This window comes from Pocillopora damicornis, chromosome 1 (genome assembly GCF_964200805.1).
Source record: "Pocillopora damicornis chromosome 1, jaPocDami1.2, whole genome shotgun sequence".
Taxonomy (NCBI): Eukaryota; Metazoa; Cnidaria; class Anthozoa; order Scleractinia; family Pocilloporidae; genus Pocillopora; species Pocillopora damicornis.
This window is the reverse complement of record NC_142670.1, coordinates 33378082-33397279: the sequence shown is the minus strand read 5'-3', so window position 1 is coordinate 33397279 and position 19198 is coordinate 33378082. Positions and strand designations below refer to the sequence as shown.

General features: G+C 38.7%; 2 protein-coding genes across 6 annotated transcripts; one reads left to right on the top strand and one right to left on the bottom strand.

Annotated features, from left to right (window-relative positions):
* Window positions 1-693: 693 nt before the first annotated feature.
* LOC113670959 (uncharacterized) lies at window positions 694-10816 on the top strand. Of its 2 annotated transcripts, none has more exons than XM_089201641.1 (8): window positions 694-1102; window positions 1553-1730; window positions 2642-2867; window positions 3250-3516; window positions 4191-4289; window positions 4421-4519; window positions 4732-4830; window positions 6253-10816. In XM_089201641.1, exons 1-8 carry the CDS (start codon window positions 790-792, stop codon window positions 7579-7581), a joined length of 2610 nt encoding a protein of 869 aa, XP_089057767.1. In that variant the 5' UTR covers window positions 694-789; the 3' UTR covers window positions 7582-10816. The 2 variants fall into 2 exon arrangements, with proteins under 2 accessions (XP_089057767.1, XP_027042978.2); XM_027187177.2 differs by having other exon boundaries at window positions 694-1141.
* On the bottom strand, window positions 8091-17851 carry LOC113670983 (galactosylgalactosylxylosylprotein 3-beta-glucuronosyltransferase 3). 4 transcript variants are annotated; one of them, XM_027187208.2, is made up of 5 exons: window positions 17747-17851; window positions 10884-11109; window positions 9596-10215; window positions 8878-9171; window positions 8091-8463 (listed from the first exon to the last, which is right to left on the bottom strand). In XM_027187208.2, exons 2-5 carry the CDS (start codon window positions 11035-11037, stop codon window positions 8359-8361), a joined length of 1173 nt encoding a protein of 390 aa, XP_027043009.2. In that variant the 5' UTR covers window positions 11038-11109; window positions 17747-17851; the 3' UTR covers window positions 8091-8358. The 4 variants fall into 4 exon arrangements, with proteins under 4 accessions (XP_027043009.2, XP_027043012.2, XP_027042997.2 ...); XM_027187211.2 differs by lacking the exon at window positions 17747-17851 and adding an exon at window positions 15786-15924; XM_027187196.2 differs by lacking the exon at window positions 17747-17851 and adding an exon at window positions 13848-13996.
* Window positions 17852-19198: the final 1347 nt, after the last annotated feature.

Genomic DNA, 19198 nt, shown 5'->3' with positions numbered 1-19198 from the left:
CAAACCTAAAAATGCTACAATTACCGAGAAAACTAGATTGAATTAGAAAAGTAAGAGGATCTCTATCAGCGATGACGTCATATTCGAATTCATCCGATACGCGCAGGGCTAACGACCGTTTTAACTTCCGATCTGAAAAAACAGGTTCACACTTTTAACATCACGCAAGTACGTCGAGTGACATACGAGCGACATTCGAAATCTTAGACATACGGATTCACCGTCAAACCGGCCGGGATGCCTCCACAAATGGCCAGCGGTTACAACTGCTCCAACTCCATCTTCGTACCGTGAATGGACTATGAGTGAAATACTCAAGAATGTGCACAGTCACCTATGCAAAGTATAATGGTCATTAGTTGGATGCATCCCTAGAAAGGGGAAGTACATTTTATGTACAATGGATTTGAGCTTGGACCCATTTGAGGCCAAGTGCCAAAAAGTGCCTAAAAAGAGTTGATTTTCGATACCTTAATGTTTTAGATATACAAATGACTAAAAAAACACAAACATTAAATATGCGGGAAAAAAACCGAAAAAAATTTCGTTTGAAAAAACAGGCAAACTGACAAACGACCTCAAACAGCATGAGCCCCAATATTTAATTGTAAATATTTTATTATGAATTGTAAATTGAGTGTTCACGGTAGCGTGACAGTAGTGTGACGGTAATAATTTATATGCTTCCTTAGCCAAGTCAGCGGTCGCGATCACAATGTAGAGCCTTGCCTCATCTCCTGGCTTCAAACCACAATTATAGTAAATTGGTTTTCCTAGCTGCACAGACAGATGCCGTGGTCTTTAAACGAAGTATCTTACGTGGAGGGAGACCAGTTTCCGCAAAATGAGACAGCACACAATTGTAATAGTGAAGAAAAATCAGAATTCAACAATAATTCAGCAACCAACACATTCGGCATTGGCTTGCGAGTTGTTCCTCTACACGACTGGAAATCAGATGAGGGCGATGGTGCCAGTATCCCAGACGGTGGTTTAGGCACAGTTGTCGACTTTGTCGAGAATGCTGCTGATACATCTAAGAAGATGGCATTGGTACAGTGGGACGATGGAACTCGCTGTGTTTACAATGCAACCCGTAATGGTGTCTACGATCTTTGTATTTTTCATATGTCTTCTTTGGGTAAGTGGGTTGCTTTGCTACATCATGTTATGTGTGGCATTACACTTCTTTTCATGGTTTAAAAACGCATTAAGAAACACGACTCGGATCAAATAATGATCCAAGGAAGCTTTGATTAGTTGCAATAAGTTCCATGATATACTTTCGCTTTGAGAATGTAAAAATACAATTGCATGACAATTGCGCCGGAGGAAATCATAGTGCATTTCAGTTTGATATCACAAAAATCGTCTTTCATTTTTACGTCATGATATAGATCTTCTTTCCAGTTCATTTTAGTAAGTGATTTGTTTGAATATCTGACTTCAAAATACACCAATTAGCGGCCGAACAATATTTTGGTGTCGACAAACATAAATCTTTTGAGAAGACGGAATATTAATTCTTGTAATCTTTCTCTCAACCTTCAAGGAATAAAACACGAAGGTGTCATCTGCTGTACGTGCAATCAAGACCCAATTCTTGGGATCCGTTGGAACTGCCTGGATTGCGAAGGTACTTCGGTGGACCTATGTTCAGCTTGTTACATGGCCGATGAACACAGTACAGCTCATGCCTTCTGGAGATATAATTCCGCCGATGACAAGGGGTAGGAATAACAATCATTTTATTTATTCAGACTGGATTAACGAAAAGTATCGATTTTTGTCGTTGCAAGCATAAAAATAACTCTGAAGTTTACTTTTCGATTTTAAATTTAACTTTAACCCCGTTTGTATCTCAAGCGAAAATATTCCTCTTATACATGTCATCACCTCAAGCGCTGGTAAGAGACTGTGTTGCGTGACGAGTTAAACAAAGACTGTCTTTGGGAGACTCTTCTTAAATGTATCGAAACATTTTGCAAGTTTTAACTTTAAGTATTTTTCAGTGATTTGTAACAGGAGAATGATGACAAGTGAGGGCAGAATTGACTTTAACTAAATTCTTTAATGATGCCGACGATAACAGTTCAGAGAGAAAATTTTTATATCAGTTGATTTTTGTCAGACAATCGGAAAGCGAATTTACCAGTCTAGTATTTTTTGTAATCAAGTTTAACCTGTGCTTGCATTCCATGTGTTTGTTTTCATAAGAGTTCAACTTTTGATATTGTTAGCTTGCTTCGGTAAACTACATCTAACCAAAGTACTTAGATATAGTTACGCATGATAGCCTTGGTGATCAGTTCTTTCATTCAGAGAAACCATGCTTTGTCTTATCTCTAGGTTAAATAGAATAAATGAATACAGGACAAAAGGTTAAATTATCCCTTAAAAAAATTCTTAATCTCTCTCACCGAAATTTTTAATTATTAAGAACTGATAACCATCAATTAATCCCTTAATATAATTTTCTTTTGTTTATCTGTTGTTATGTTCTCGGTATGGTTTCAATCATTTCCTATCAGCCCAACCAAACTCTTGCCATCAGACTCGCTCGTTTTCCTCGGTGGTTCAACTCCTCATGTATTAAAGTGATTTGTTTAAGGTTTTTTTGTTTAACCCGTAAAATACCCAGGGTTTGTGTGTACAGAAGAATTACAACAGAGGGAATCCGTGCAAGAGGTATCTTCCCAGGCGCACAAGTTGTAAGGGGTCCTGATTGGGAATATGGTGACACGGATGGAAACTCCTCTGGAAAAGTGACAAATATAACATGTTGGCGTGGGAGCAATGCCATTGCAGTTCACGTTTTATGGGAAGTTGGTACAAAAGGCACCTATCGACTGGGTCCTGATGGAAAGGTGGGTTAAAATCTTTCTAAAAAAACTTGGATTACTCTTGTAAAGGTACGCACAATGCATCCCCTCACCCTCCCCCCCCCTCCTACAATGTAATGTGAACCTCTATGGCTACTACCTTTCTTGTACTGAAACATTGATGGTACTCGTTGGTAGTGGGGAAGGGGGCGAGGGTTAGGGAGAGGGGCTTTCTTAAAACAAGTGCAACCCGCTGCTGATCCGAGTACTTAGTATGAAGTAAGAACCATTCGCTTTTGTTTTACCGCAACTTATATTCGACTGATTTTTTTTATTGTTGCTGTGAAGGTCGATTTGAAGTGTATATCTGTTTTACTGATGAAACGATACTTATGTTCGTCTAATCTGTTGATTTGTTGCGGTAAAGGTGGATTTGAAGTGTATAACTGCTGCCTCTGGCGGTCTCTTCTACAAGTCTCACCTGCCAAGACTTGGACCTTTTCCACAGACATCACCTGACGTAGAACAAAGCCCAGACAAACCGGTTACAGGGTTAAAATCAAGCTCTCTAGCAGGCGAACAAGAAGATTCTTTGGTTGAAAGCCATAACCGTAGCATTCGCCCGCTATGTACAGAAGCTGGTTCAACAGTCATTGAAGGATTACAACTGCAAACAGGAGCGAAAGGTGTCGAGGTGAGTTCCTTTTACTATCTGAATTCAGAGTGAATTGATAGATGATTCAGTCACCAAAATTCCCGATTTATAATCGATTTGGGGGCGGACACAAAGACAAAAAGTGTTAAGACACAGTCAAAAAGTTAAATAAAGTAAAGGTAAATCAGACACAACAAACAATCAACTTTGTAGAAAACCAGAGCAAAATATTGCTAAGACATACGCAATTCAAAATCGATGGCGAAGGTGCAGTTTAATAGATATGATTGGAGGGAAAAAGCGAAATAAACTAAAACAAAAAACAAAGAAACATGGCGAATCACGGCAAATTGGGCGTACTTTCGATCTATAATAGTAATAATAATAATAATAATAATAATGATAATAATATTAATAATAATAATAATAATAATAATAATAATCTTTAAAGAGGAAGTTCCCGTCACATTACGTGGATTTCAAGGAGGTCCTCTAAAATGCTAAGGAGGTACTAAAATGCTAATGTTATAATAATAGGCAAACGCTTGTAAATGATGGAATGTGGTTGTTGTTAATTTTGGTTGGGGTATGTCAGCAGAACACTACACCATAATCACAGGACTATAAATCACGAAAAAGAATAACATAAACTCCAGTTCAGTGAGATAGTCTTCGTCCCTCATCACTGATTAAATGGTCGATTTTGTTGCTAGGCTCGGAGATCTTCGCTACATCGAGTATCAATTAATGGGGATTGGCACTTAGTGAAGAGGCTACTGGAGGATGGGCAGGGTGTTGACCAAAGAGACAAGGTAGCTTTTGTTATTATTTCTTTTGGTTCAAGTTGCTTATGAGTATTACTTCACAATTTATTTAAATGCATTCTTTGAGTCAGCAATTATATGTTCTCATTTCAAAAAGCTCGTTGTCCCTTCTTTTACAGTTTTTGTTGACGCCCCTTCACCTTGCTTCATGGTATGGACACGAGCGTGTTGTCGAATTGTTGTTACAGCATGGTGCAGATGTAAATGCTGTGGACAGTGTAGGCGAATTTGTTTTATGTTTTCATGCACAAAAAGCACTTGAGGATTGATATTATCATGTGATGCTTTTGGTATACTATATCTTTATTTTAATGGATTTAGTAACATCCACAATTTCTTGGCTTGATTGATAGTAATTTAAGCATAATTGATCCAAGCAGTATGCGAACGAGAACATAGCACACATAGAATTCCCTTGCTTCTCATCAAGTTTCAGAAAACATCTCTTCAAAAGGCTGAGCGTCATAATCACTGCTCCATAATGAAGCTGCTCCTCAAGTATGGTGCATCTCAAAGTTATCAACAGCCGGTACGAATATGATAATCTTATGTAATATTTAAAAAACGAGCAGGAGTGTTTTATCGGGTTTAAAACCACGAGGCGTAGCCGAGTGGTTTTTGACCCGATAAAACACGTGCTGCGAGTTTTTTGAACGGCTTCAAAAACATTCTTGGAAAAGCGTGTGTCAATAGAGTTCATAACAATTATGCTTTTGTGAACGTTAGAAATTAGCATACGAGAAAAACATTAGGGATTAAATTAGTATGCAAGAAAATCAAATCTCACACGTGTTTTGTACTTTTCTTCTACTAACCGAAGAGGACATGGCGTCCTGTTCCAGAGCTTTTCGGAAGCCTAAAAATGCCGAGGAAGAGAGGAATTTAATCGAGAATGCTATCCCAAAGTCAACACGTGCAGTGACAAAGTTAAATATGTTCTCACCATTTGTTGTGTCAGTTTCTGTGTTGATAATTGAATAATATTCATAAGTCACGTGCAGTGTCTTTATATCTGATAAAACACCGCATACTAATAAGGATGAGGTTTATCGATATAAAGTCACTGCACGTGATGTATTATCTACCATTTGATAGGTTAATGGGCTTATGAATTATTAATGAGTTTTTGAAGATATTGTAATCTTGTTGATCAGTAACAAACAAGACTAATATAACAGAGATAAATTATCGTGGCTTTATTCGATAATCTTACTGATCAGGCAGGGTCGAAAAAATCCCTTTTTTTCCCTTTTCCTATGCTTCTCATTCGACTTTCATATCGTAGATAAATCCTTGTTAAGGAAAACGTCTTCTTTTTTTTTTGCATTATCGTTTTGTCTCAGTTTCGGAAAAGCAACAGGAGATTTAGTGCCGATTTTTCAATTAAAAAGAGACATTGGTAGCCCCGAAATGATAAATATTTTCTGCCTTTTAATTGACAGAGGTAAAAAAAAAAGGTATTACATTAGTATTTGCTGATCCTTTAACTACGTCTGCCACGATTTTTTATAGTCTTGGATTTATCTGATGTAAGTGATTAAATCTGTTCGGAAGCGATTACGAAAATCTCCTTTAAAAGCAGGCACGTTTAATCGGTAAAAAGACAGTAAAACGGTAACGACTTAAAATACAAACTCAACAACAAAAACCCCCAAAATGCGACTAAAACTGAAAAAAAGCCACGCGAGAAATCGTACGCGTAACTTGCTTACGAACTGGTAGAATTCGAATGTCTCAGCGCGCGCGTGCTGATCGCACGACACGCCAGTTCGGTACTTTCTTCTTAACAAAATCATATATGTTTAAAGGGCCTGTGTAAATAATGGAACAAACGACGCGATAAGTAATAAGAAGATGAAATGAGTACAGGAAAGACTACCTGTCGTTCAATTTTTACGGTGATCCTTTGGCCAAAACCACTGACATTGATTTTTTATTTAATTTATTGCAGCTTAGTCTTGCTTCACTTTCGAAGAGGGCTTTCTTGGCGATTGATCAGAGCTCTGGGTTTAATATGTTACAGGCTGCCGTGTATGAAGGAAATTATCCCACAGTTGTAGCTGCCAGTGTGTACATTGATAACTTCCTGGAGCAAATGGCTATGGTAAGAACTCTAACTAGCGCCAGGTCATTTCCTGGAAAAACTGCTTTAGATATTGTTTCTGACTTAAACAAAGAAGGCCACGCCCAAATTAGGCAGATATATTTAGACCAGAAGGGGTGCATGGCCACAATTACAGAGCTCCACAAATGTGCTGACGATGGCGATGTTGAAAAAGCGGTCGAACTCGTTTTAAAAGACGGTATCGATGTGAACACCGAGGCTGAAGGAAATCGCACGCCTCTTCTTTGGGCCAGTTTACGATCTTCCAGTCTATATATCAAAACACTCATCGACCTCGGCGCTGACACAGCGTTTCAAAGAGAAGACCAATGCACGCCGTTGATGATGGCGACACATTGGAACAATTACATGGCCGTCTACCATCTCTCCATGCAACAGATGAATGCAGACGTGAGTTGTAGCACGGGTCATGCCGCACTGCATGTTGCAGTGATGAAAGGATTTTTTCATATCTCTAATCTCCTTGTACGCTCTGGGTGCAATGTTACCTTGAAGACCAAAAGTGGTAAGACGCCACTCCGTCTGGCAGTTCAAAATGGACATAGACACCTCGTGAGGCTTTTGTTGGAAAACAATGCCGATGCGAACATGCGCGATGAAAGTAATGCAAATGAGAGGCTATTTCTTGTTCGGGGCAATGAGAAAGGAAGACCAGCCTGGTATTATATTATGGTTGAGAGATCTCTTTTGGGTTTGTTTCTGAAACGAACTCATGGAGGCAAACTAGATGTAAATAACTTTGGTACTATTATTCGATCAGGATTGGGGGAGCCTCCTTCAGAAGCCGAAATAACAAAAAATTTGAACAAGTCGAGTGAATTTCGGAAAGATCCTATAGGTAAGACACCCCTCCACATTGCGTGTGAAATTGAAAATGGAAACCTTGAAGTCATTGAGCTTTTGGTTAAGTATGGCGGAGAGATAAATGCTCGAGATGGAGATGGCTTCACTCCACTGCAGACGGCAGCAATACTTGGCAAGATGCAGACTGTTACAAAGCTTGTGGAGCTAAAAGCCGATGTCAATTTGATTACGAAAGATGGAAAAGATGCCGCCGACCTAGCTCAAATGAACGAAGAACCTATGATAGAGGAATACCTCAAATCAAGAAGGAACTCCCTCATGAGGATTTGGAATTCATTAGTCAAAAGTTAGATGAGCTAGTAAACCGTATAGAAATTTGGGCTGAACCAATTGCATTCCGATTTCTCAGGAAAAAACAACTTCTCATCTATTTCATCTTGGGTTTTCTCAGGCTTACAATACTTGAAATACGTCCTTTAAATATTGGTGATTCTACAAACAATTAAAAAAAAGCCACATGTTTGGCAATTTCCAATTTTGGAGACCGTAACTCTATCATTTCCCTATAAAAAAGGAAAATTGGTGCATACTCCCTTCCCTTTAAGGATCCTTGATGGAGATGAATGAGATCGTAGGAAGATTCAGTTGCAGATATCTTTTCCTAGATTAATCATTAAGTTTTACCATGGTGGTCTTGTAACGTAATAGAGAAAATATCCGAGCGAAACCACTTCATTAGGGCACCGATCGCTATTTCCTAGTAACTCAAATCAAAATTTAGTTGGAGTTATTGTTGTTGTTGCCAGATATGAGATAAATTTTCTTGTGAAACTTGATCTTAAAGTGCTCTTTCAAGAATCCCTGTAGGAACAAAGGTTTTTATTTTTATTTGAAATAACAGCGTACACATCGTTCTGATGTGGGACAGGGATTTCATATTTCCTCTATCTGCGCTATTAGAGATGTAATTGCGCATAGCCTAGAAAATATTTGAGAAAAATTCTGTTCCAAATTGAAATGTTGTCTCATTCTTATCGAGTTAAATATTTTTCATGAGATAAGAATTGAATGTGATATGGCATAACTGAAGAACTTAATTGCATCGGGAAGTGACTCGGATGGCCATGGTTACGTTTCGATGCTTTTATCGGATGGCATTCCTTTTTTTATCAACTGTTTTTCTCCTAAAATGCTGTCTCTTGGTGTTTCTGTTCTTGTATGCCACACATAAACCTGATAAGAGATTGCAAATGATGTAATGATGTAATGATGTAATGATCAGTTTGTATTCAAAGATACGGGATGAACATGAAATATCTGACTATCCTTGCCTGCCCGTAAGAGCAATGTGGAATGGCCATTGCTATTGCAAAAAGTAAAATTCTTCAGGAATCCTCATTACATACGCTCTTTTCTTCCTTGCTGTTAGCAGGAGTTTCATAGAATTAAAGCCTAGATATCTCAGAATAATTGAATAGCGAAGCCCTATTCTGCATCAGAACAGCAATGGCCCAAAAGGAGATTTTAATCTGAGTAATTCCAATCTTTGTACTAAATTTGCCGTCAACAGACGACTCTTAACTTAAAATTCATATACTACAAAGTGATCGTCGTCCCATACAAAGGCACCCATTATACTATCCTTACCTTGCTACAGTTTGGAGTAACCGGTTCCAGTTGTTCCACTTTAGTTATTTGGCTCAATAATGATGATTCTAACATTCCAGGCTTCTCTACTGCTACAAACTTGGCGTTTGGGAAGTCAATCAACAGCTTTCTTAGATTCACCGCGAATGCAGCCATATCGATAGGAAACGGACGAAACCGACCCCACTTTGCATGAAAACCGACAACCTTACCATTCTTACATAAGGGACCTGCCCAACGCGCTGCACCTGTAAATGCCACTGGCCAAACACCGACTCCTTGTATCCAACGCATCTTAAAAAAAAAATGTCATGAATTCATTTTGGTGAACTATCTGTTGAGAGTATCCGATAAATTTAAGTTGCCTAACCCTTTAACCCCTAAGCTCCTAATTTCTCTTTACAATATCATCCCCGAATCACACATTTAGGTTACGAGAATAAAGGCTATGATCACCAGTGAAAGAGGCGCTTGATTGTTGAACAAATTCTCCTTGTCAGCGCCTCGGAAAATGTATAGAGTATAATATGGAGAGTTTGCATACTGATGTTAGGATGTAAAGGATTAAGGAATAGACTAATACCCAACATTGGTATGAGACTATCCTGCCAATTTCCCCTCTTTCAACTACCGATGTCAGATTGATCTAATTTCCCCACACAAATTCCACAAAGAAAAGAAACTCGCGGAGTAAAAATTCTGCATCAGAATTCCATACCTCGTCAAAGATTTTACTATCATATGTATTGTCATCGTCTGCAAAATAAATTACTCCAGACGTTCTGTGAGGATCAATGTTTTCGCGTAGCCACTGAATACCCAGATTCCTCTGTACCACACCACGGGGTTTCATTCGTCGCATTTCATTCCGATGGCGGCGTAAAATGTCAGGAGTTCTTACATTTAGATGAGTGTACTTCAAACCCGAAGTCCTCAGAAAATTCGCAACTAAGTCAGTTTTATTAACAGCGTCTTCGACCACAATCCAATGAAGGTTTTTGACAGGCTTCAGAGCTTGATAGACTCGAGTAAGCTCAGCTTTCTGTACGAAACGTTTGAACGTAGGAGTAATAACAAAAACTGTAGGAAGATTTAATTCATCGGCTCTCTTAAGCCTGTTCAGTTCACTTCCACCTCTGAATTTATGAACGCTGCGAAGCTCGGTAATTAGCCGGATAATATTCTTTTTCAATTCTTCTTCCGTTTTTCTCGCTTTTATCAAGTTCTCAAGAAGTGATTGTTGTTTCCCCTCCACTGCTTTTACTTCTTTATTATCTTTTACCCTGCTTGCCACTTTTCCCCCTTTTCCTTCTGTCCAGGGCTTCTCCGTTTTCTCACCTAGGTACATGGAAGACGAAGCTTTTTGGTTCTTTCTTTTAAATCTCAAACATGTTCATTACAGGAGGGACTCAATGGAGGTTAACCGCTGGCCGTAAAAAGGCTAAGAAATTAAAAGCTGAGTGTGGAAAAACGGAAAAATCTAACCTTCAACCGTTAAAATTCTTAACCTTTTAACTCCCATGATTGACCAAGACAGAATTTCTCCTTACAATATCAAAACAATATCATGCAGAAAAGTGATGAGAATAAAGAGCAATATCAATATGGAGAATATTAGTTGATCCAATATCAAATTCTCCAAACAAACATCATAAGAACTGTATGGCAGACACTAAGGAAATTACTAATGAGATCTTGAGAGTTAAAGGGTTAACCGGTAGCCATAAAAGGCCCTAAATCAAAACCTTTGGGCATAAAAGCCGCGAAATTTGTAAGCTGTAAGCGCCACAACTCCTTCGAGAACCTCATAGATGACGTTTGTTCTCCCAACTATAAATGAGTGGCACTCTCTACATCCAGAACAAACTCGAGACTCTTCATCCAATTTTTCGTTCATTATAGATTACTTACCGATATTGACAGGATATCTAGTTAAAAACTAGAGAAGTTAGAGAAACCTTGACAGAGATTGTTATTCTCAAACTTGGAATGGTGTAAATACTGACCTCCTTGTAACAAGGTAGCAATTTCTCTCGCAGTCATTGCATTATGGACGCTGTTTACAGTGATACAAACGGACTCGTCTTTAAGCATGAGATACGCGAACAGGCTCACAAAGATGACAAGTAAAAGAAACTTCGTACATCGTATCCGGTTCATTTCGCAGTGCACAGGGTACTCGTGTTGACAAGCTTCATAGCATCAAAAGGCATCAAGACATAACACGTTAACCTGAAAGACATCCATAATTTCAAACTTCATTGGTGCGACAACAAATCTTTCGTTTTCACCTTTTGTTTCCCATGTTAGTCATCCACGGTCTGTATGGTTCTTAGTAATTAAAACCATAACAAAATTCTCGAACGTGACTGGTTATCACCAGCCCGTTCTGAACACTAATAGGACAGTGCACGCGTCATGCTTGTAATTGGGCAGTGTAATAGGACGGTTGATACGTCATGCCTGTGTAAGTGAACAGTACGCGTCATGAACGTACGCTGTTGTCGTGCATTTCCCCAAGTTAACTGTGGTTTCTTTCACGAACACTTATAACCAACGCCTAGGAGTGATAGACAAAATCGGTCGACCGCGAAGCGGGAGTCCGATTTGTTTATCACGAGTATGATTACTGACAGAATTGGGTGACAAGAAGTCCTTTCATCATAAAAATTGGGATGTGCCATTGCCTTTTTCTGATTATATATATAAGTTAAAGAATCAAAGAGGACACATCGATTCTTTGTGACTCTGAGTTTCGCGCCTAAGCGCTCGTCAGACAGAACTTTTCTTCAGACAGAAAATTCTGTCTGCGGACGAGCGCTTAGGCGCCAAACTCAGAGTCACAGAGAATCGATGTGTCCTCTTTGATTCTTTAACTAATATAAACTCAGCTCTGCTACCACAGCATTGAGCACTTTATCCCAAGGTAGACTCTACCCCCATTTTTATATATATACATATATATATATATATATTCCAAAAGTTAGACGGGAAGTTTAGCTGTTAAGCAACAGAGAAGTTATTTTGCTACGCCAAACATCGTTAAACGACGAAAACTTTCCATCGAGAGAGATACAGATCTAGTTAAAAGATACAGATCTAGTCTAGTTAAAACGTGCATTTAAGAAAATGCAGGTTTAAGTCGGTCAGAATGAATTAGAGATATACATCTTCGGAATCTCAACAAATTGTTGCACTGCAGAGAGGATGAACAATGTGTTGGAATAGTTCCTATGAAAGGTCATCAGGTCACGCTACGAACACTAGTGCTGCATGGAAATCTTCGATTGTGATAAGTGCCAACAACATTGTTAGTCTGGTCTGATTTTCTGGAAAAGTAGCGCAACCCACGATTAATCGATTTGAGCTGACAATATTGAGGGACGGAGTTTCTCTCATACGCTGAGGATGCTGCACACTGGAACTTGCTTGTGAACTTGCAAGTTTAAAATAACGTGAGGGAATGGCGAAGTGTACGATCAATTGATGGTAGTTATGATTAGGTGGCCGGAAGATTTTTGAAAGCTTGAAGCCGTACAAAAGCCAACTGAAAATTTAAGAAGGTCTTAAAAATAACAAACATCTAGGCAAAAAGAACTGCGAGTCCAAAATCTCCAAAGTCTTTAACATTCCAAATCCTTATTCATCATTCATCTGGAAGGAAGAGAAAGAAAATGAACCTTCGTTTGTTTTAGTGACCGAAAGAAGCTTGTAACTAGTGAAGTAGTTTTTAAGTGGCATTTGCGGCAAAAAATATCAGTACCCCATTGTTTTTAAAGGTTTTCAGAGATGAAAGGATGAATGATTTCGACATTAAAAATTCCTTCTGTAACTTCCAAGCAAGCAGAGATATTTGACTAAAATTACCATATGTGTTAGAATGAATGAAAAGTTTTAGAAAGGCGGTCACTTATGTTTAGAGGTCAATCAAATCGACCTTCACTTCTTTATTTCGTTTATAAAGGGTGCACCATTATGTTTGCAAACTATCGTAGCTTAAGATGGCAATCGTGCATTTTGCCTGTCTTTGAGGCGATTTTCATAGTGAAAGTCTAGTAAACCCATCGGGGGAGGACTGCTGTCACACCTCCGAAAAAAAAAAACCGAAACAGAAAGCAGTTCATATCGAAAGGTAAGTTGTGGTTTGTTATCGTGGTAAATAACACTTCCAGAAGAGAATTATAATCCCTTGTCTCACGATGTGGTCAGTGCAGATGTGGATCCCGACGTTGCGATTGCATACTGCTAATCTTCTTCAGGCGATGAGGTCGACTGAGCACTCGTCACCTATTTAAGTTTTTTGATTCTCCCCTGCACAGATCTACCAGTCTCGCCGATGCAGACTTTGCCGCATTCACTTGGAATCCTGTGGACAACGCTATCCTGTTAACCGGGTCAACGGCAGATGACAGATATTTCCTCCCCATGGAACTAAAAAAGGGTTTCGTTACAGGACGTTTACACGCTCTTAAAAGCACTTGACAAAGTGGATGACTAAAAAGATCGCGAGATCTACATGATTCCTTGTTAGTGCAACCCGGCAAAACAGGATGGCCTGAATATGTAGTACGCAGTCGAAACGTCGCGATCCACATCTGCAGTAACCACATCGTGAGACAAACGATTCTAATTATCTTTGGAAAGAAAGCAGGTGATCTCTTTAAGTTTTGAGGTAGATCCTTTACGCTTGCAAAGTTTCTCTGAAATCGGTGAAATGGTACATAGCGCACCTGTCTGAAGCTCTTAAAGACTCGTTCTCAGGCCTTAATTTATCGACAAAAATGGAGCAGACTCCAACTTATCCTAAAGTATAATAAAAACATTTCCTTAATAGATAAATCGAAGATGTGGTTGTACTGGAATGATGATCTTTGAAACGCTACTAGCGCACTACCAATGTATTCAAGGTTTTGCAAAATTTTTTGTTAGAACGTGCAACAATATTTTTGTATCGCCACAGAGGATCTCACCTTTTCGCAGTCTGATGAACGTCTTTCTTTCATTTACAAAATCTTGCCGTTATTATGGCTTTTCGAAGTAAAGAAATAGTCTATTCCTGCGCCTATCAAATGCAAACAGCATGGATAGTCTTTGTTTCTCGAAGCAATTCTCGCTCTTAAAGGACCACCTGTCAGTGTTACTGGTCACAAGTCGTTTGCTCAAACGGGTACCATTCTTGTGCGTAGCGCTTCGCATTGCTTCCAGTGTAACTGTACGGTTTCAAGAGTTTCAAGACTCGGCACGTGATTCAAATGAAAGGAGACCGGATGACGCTGCGTATACTTTCAAGCATGCATTGAGGAAAAGCTTTGTAACCTCTCCATTTGGCAGAACATTTTGAACGATAAAGGAAAGGACGAACTTGCTTGGAATCCTCTTCGTCCATGTGGAACGTAGAAATGTTCAAGAATTGTCATTGAAATGTCGGTGTAGTCACGTAGACGGAAATCATTTTTTTCTTTTTTATTTCTTAAGCAGCGGCTCTCGTTAGCTCACGTAGTGAAAACCTTTGGTCTTTCTCAAAACAGGACTCGTTTCCGAGAGACAAGTAACTGGTGATAATGAACTACAGGTACCCATTCATTAAAATAACGACGCACAATTAAAAAGTTTCAAAAACCTTGTACGAAAAGGATGGCCACTTATAGAAATCGCAATTATTGTTAGAAAGTGAAAGACTTAAGTCTTAAAAATTTCAAATGAATTCATCTGGGAGCCTCAAGCCCATTGCTGAAAAAGTTCAATCGACATTTTGACCTAGTGTTGATCCTCTCGTAATTACAGAAAATTTTTAATATTTAGTCTTCCACTAACTGTAAAAAAACGCTACTCGAGCCTCAACATTTACTTGGCCTCGGTCTTACAAATGGATTGTGCTCTCCACTGGATAAATCCCTATCCACTTTTCAGTGAATAGTGCAGTTTGTTTTGTTAACACTCGTCCGCTGGATGGCGATTTATCCGTTGGATAGTATTATCCATCCTTTAAACAACTGGGTACTGATCAATTAGCTAAAACACAGTCTGTTCTTGCACAGTTTTTTTAAATTGTTGATCCTGAACTCGGCTCGCATTTGACGGTCCATTTCATGGAACAAGTCTTGTTCAGAAAAATAGGACTTAATGGCCACCGTTCCATGTTTGAGGCAAAAACTCTTTCTCCCTCAATACGCCTGAAATATCCCAGGCGTTCTGTTTTGAGCATTCACAAACGAAGGGAGAAAAGAAACCACACTTCTCCAGCAGTCTAAAGAACCTTGCGCGGGCCTTTTCGAAAAATGAAAGGAAGTTGACATTGACTAGTATGTACATGCCCTCTGAATGCAACACGGAAATGGATATTAAGACGCATTAGAGGATAAAGTGAGCTCACTTCATGGTCTCTCGAGTGACGTTAATATAGCAGTGTCATGGTATATTGTACTGTATTGACTGAAGATGAACAATTTTTTTTCCTTTAAAGACGCAACACCATTTTGAAAAGTATAACGTGCGCAGATCAATAAAGGTTTCATTATGATAATCAGAGGATTGACTGCTCATTTTATATGGCCGAGAACCTCTAAATAAGGCGTGTCCACTTTGATTTGACTTTTCTAACGATGTGGTGTGCCATGGCACACAAATTGTAAGTGTTCTACGTACTTAATTTTTATCTATCCGTTCTAAAAATACAGATTTACTGTGAGAGTTTTATGGTGAGATATGATCTACCTGGAAAAAACTGTACTAATCTCTCCTTACTGGGGGGAATAAGAAGCGACAAACACATCGTTTGGTCACTTTGAACGGTTAGTGAAAGAGTTGAGCGAGGGATGAGTGGTTGAGCTTCTGATGGGATAAATCGCTTTATCTATAACTTCTTTCACATTTTAAGCTCTTCTATAACATGACCTCAAAGCCCTTACCTCGAGCAAAGTTCTTTCGTACTTTTCAGAATGGTTATCATGGAGTCTCATAGGATTTCGACATTCACTCTTAAAATAATTTCATAGAACGATTGAGGGTCCTTTTAAACCTGTACATTCTTTCTTCGTACCTCATCATTTACAAATGTCAAAGCGGAAACAACTTTTACCTCTTCTCAAATCTATTTAAGGCTTACTAGACAGGAAGTCACTTGACATTCGCTCCGAGTGTTTTTCTGGTACTCGGTGGCATTTTACCTCAATAAGAACGCAATTGTAAACTCTTGTACAAGTGTTACCTATTTTGGCACGCACAACAAAGAGTCACTTGAGATCCTCTCTTAGTGTACTTCTAGCACTCGATGGTATCACAGATATCAGTGAAAACTTTTACTTACAATCGATTGCAAACTCAGTAAAATTCAATACTCATAAAACTTAAGTTCAATGTTGCCCAATCAGCAACATTGAACGTACTTGCAATGTCTAATAATAAATTATGGTCAGTACAACCCATACCATAATGTGTCGTTTATCTTTGTTTTTCCTGTAACTGACTTATTCAGGTTGACAATACGAACGCTCTAGTATGCATTAGTTGTCTTTTCTATCACTACTTTGCAGTTGGACAGCGTAAATGATGCGAGTAAATAATGATTGTGGTTGATGACGAGCCTAATTTTAAATTATAAAAATAGTAATGCGTTCGACTTTAACGACGACAGCTGGATCACTTTTTACCGATACGAAGACTGAAACAACTACATGGACATTTATTTGGTAACGAATAAGGTTAGCCATGATGTTTCAAATAGGAACGGTTATCCAGACCAAGAATGCTTCACTGCCACGGAACGCTAGTTTTAAGTTGGCCAATATAAGCTGTACGAAAGCCACTTAACTCTTTGATAACCTCAGCCAGGAGTGGGAACCGCTGGGAAAGGAATTATGTTAACTTTTCTCGTCTTACGTTACCTGTTCAAGCCAGTGAATGCAACGTTTTTTATCCAAATAAATTACTCCATATTTCAGGTCCTCTCCTGGTATCACTTTTTGTCACATCACAATTGCACTTCAGCGTTTTTGAATTGTGCATACTACCCTTCGTTTGCCCTTGAAAGCTTGCATACGCATTGTTTTCAATTTCTCTTGGGACCCGCTAGTATCCGAAGAAAGACTAAAAACCATGGCATGCTCGCGCAAAATTTTTAGGAACGCAAACAAATCTTTTTACTGTGAAATCGAAATTGTCTTTATTCTCTTATTGGTCGTAACTATCAGGGCTGAAGTCACCGCGAATTTACGCCGAAATTTCAAAGAAGTGGCTTTTTCCGTTTATTTTTTATCCCTTGGTAAACTCAACTTAAATCTTCGCCTCGAGAATTATACAAATGAAACTATAAAAGCACTCACTCGAGCTTAACCTATTCACTCTACTCGAGCGAAGAAATTAACGAGCGGCCCTCTCAAGTCCAACATTGTTATGCGTGGCCATACACCTTTCAGGAAATCAGGAAAAAAATTCTTAGTCAGTTATAGCATCAAGTTAGCAGCTGTGGACTGTTGCTTGGCCTGTATTAGTAATAATAAGGAAGTCAGTTATTGAGATTCCATCACAATGCAGAGATACATCTGTGGTGCAATTGCAGCATCAGGGGATTTGCACATTCTGTAACTCTCACCGACTATTAACCTAAACACCCTTTTGACTTCACAGCTGCAACCCACATGAGTGAAATTTATTTGAAGTGGAAACTCGGCGCTGTCATGTTATCTACGCCATGATGTGTGGTTATGGCTAAATTAAGTTTTGATGGCTGCTAAGATAATAGGTAACGTTTAGTATTTTAGTATAAATATGTCATAATGACACTACAATTATCGCCTTCAAATGCCATTCTGGAATCACTACTTTGTCTTCCCAGCCGCTATCCCCAAAACAATGTACAGATATATATTACCTTGCCCTAGAAATGGTTCAATTTCTTTGAAGAGAAGTGCAAGGATAAATTCACTGCTTCCCACCTTGTACGTCCAATAATTTTCCCTTATCTTTGTGACCCTTACGCTGCAATATGAGATAATATTCTAAATTTAAATATTGAACCTCCCAAAGTGTTAAGCTGGTACAAACTAGCCACTGTTATCGTGCGCGTGAAACGATAGTTGTTTTGTTTCAGGAGTCCCAAGGCGATCGTGCAAGTAATTGTGGCAACCGCGAAAAATCATTCGAACCAACATGGCATCGCTCCTACAATTCCATTTTTCAAAGTAGCCGATATCTCTTTTGATATTTTCTCACTTTCATTTATTTCATCTACAAAAACAACTGCTAACATCAACAAACTATTTTTGACAATTTAACGAAAATCTGTTTTAAAAGTAGAGCCCACGGTTTCTATTGCATTCGCTCTTACGTAATCGTTGATTCCTCAGAGAGCAGTTTGGGTTTCGTGGCCGGGTTAAGGCCAATTTTAAACTAACCTCAAGGTATTGGCGCCACCCTTATCCTTGCACACAATATATATGATTAACGGATATAACAAAGAACAAATTTATCACAATTATGCCCATGTTAGACCGAGGAGTGCAAAGCAACTTCTCGTACTTGGAACTGCGCATTGGAGTGGAAATAAATTGGTCCCTGCTACATAAAATCGTAAAAATCTTAGCTGGAGCTTTGAAAAACCCTGAAATACCTTCCTAAATATAACAAGCACCAAAACGCATTCCTAGGACATATCTTGCATATTTCTTCAACTATAGAATGGAAAAGTGTTTTATCTCAAGTACTTTGTTAGATCTCTAGGAATTCATGCCAGGATCACAAGCATTTGTTCCACCAACACTAACGAGTATCACATTGGCGTTATATCTGTCATGCGCTGAATAGCAAGAAATGTTAACCTTTGCTCTTTATGGTACTTAGTTCTCTTCTCTTTCGAAAACAACCGAAGTAAATGTAATTAATTAACTGTATTTTTTCCCACTGACAAATATTATCTTACAATCATCGACTCAGAGTTTTAAGTCAAGCAATTTTTGTCACTTGAGAATAGCTTTGAAGTACTTTCCATTTAGCAGCTTTATATATGTCAGTTGAATGCTCTTCTGAGGGTCTTATATTGGACATGGGGATATATTCACTTGGGACAAACGCTCGGTGGAGTTTCGCTCCAATGAATCCGAACTTTCTTAGCGACACCTGATCGAAGTAATTTTTATTTCAGAGCATTTTTGAGAATTACACAATAAAAAAAATACTTTTTACCCAATCAGATCATGATCCGATATAATTACGGTATATCGCTTTTGAAGTCAAGCACGCCAAGTGCTTTGTCTGTGGTCATGCGCAGTGAAGGTCTAAGCGTAATATTTTCAAGTTGTAATCTTGATGAAGTGAGCCGAAAAAT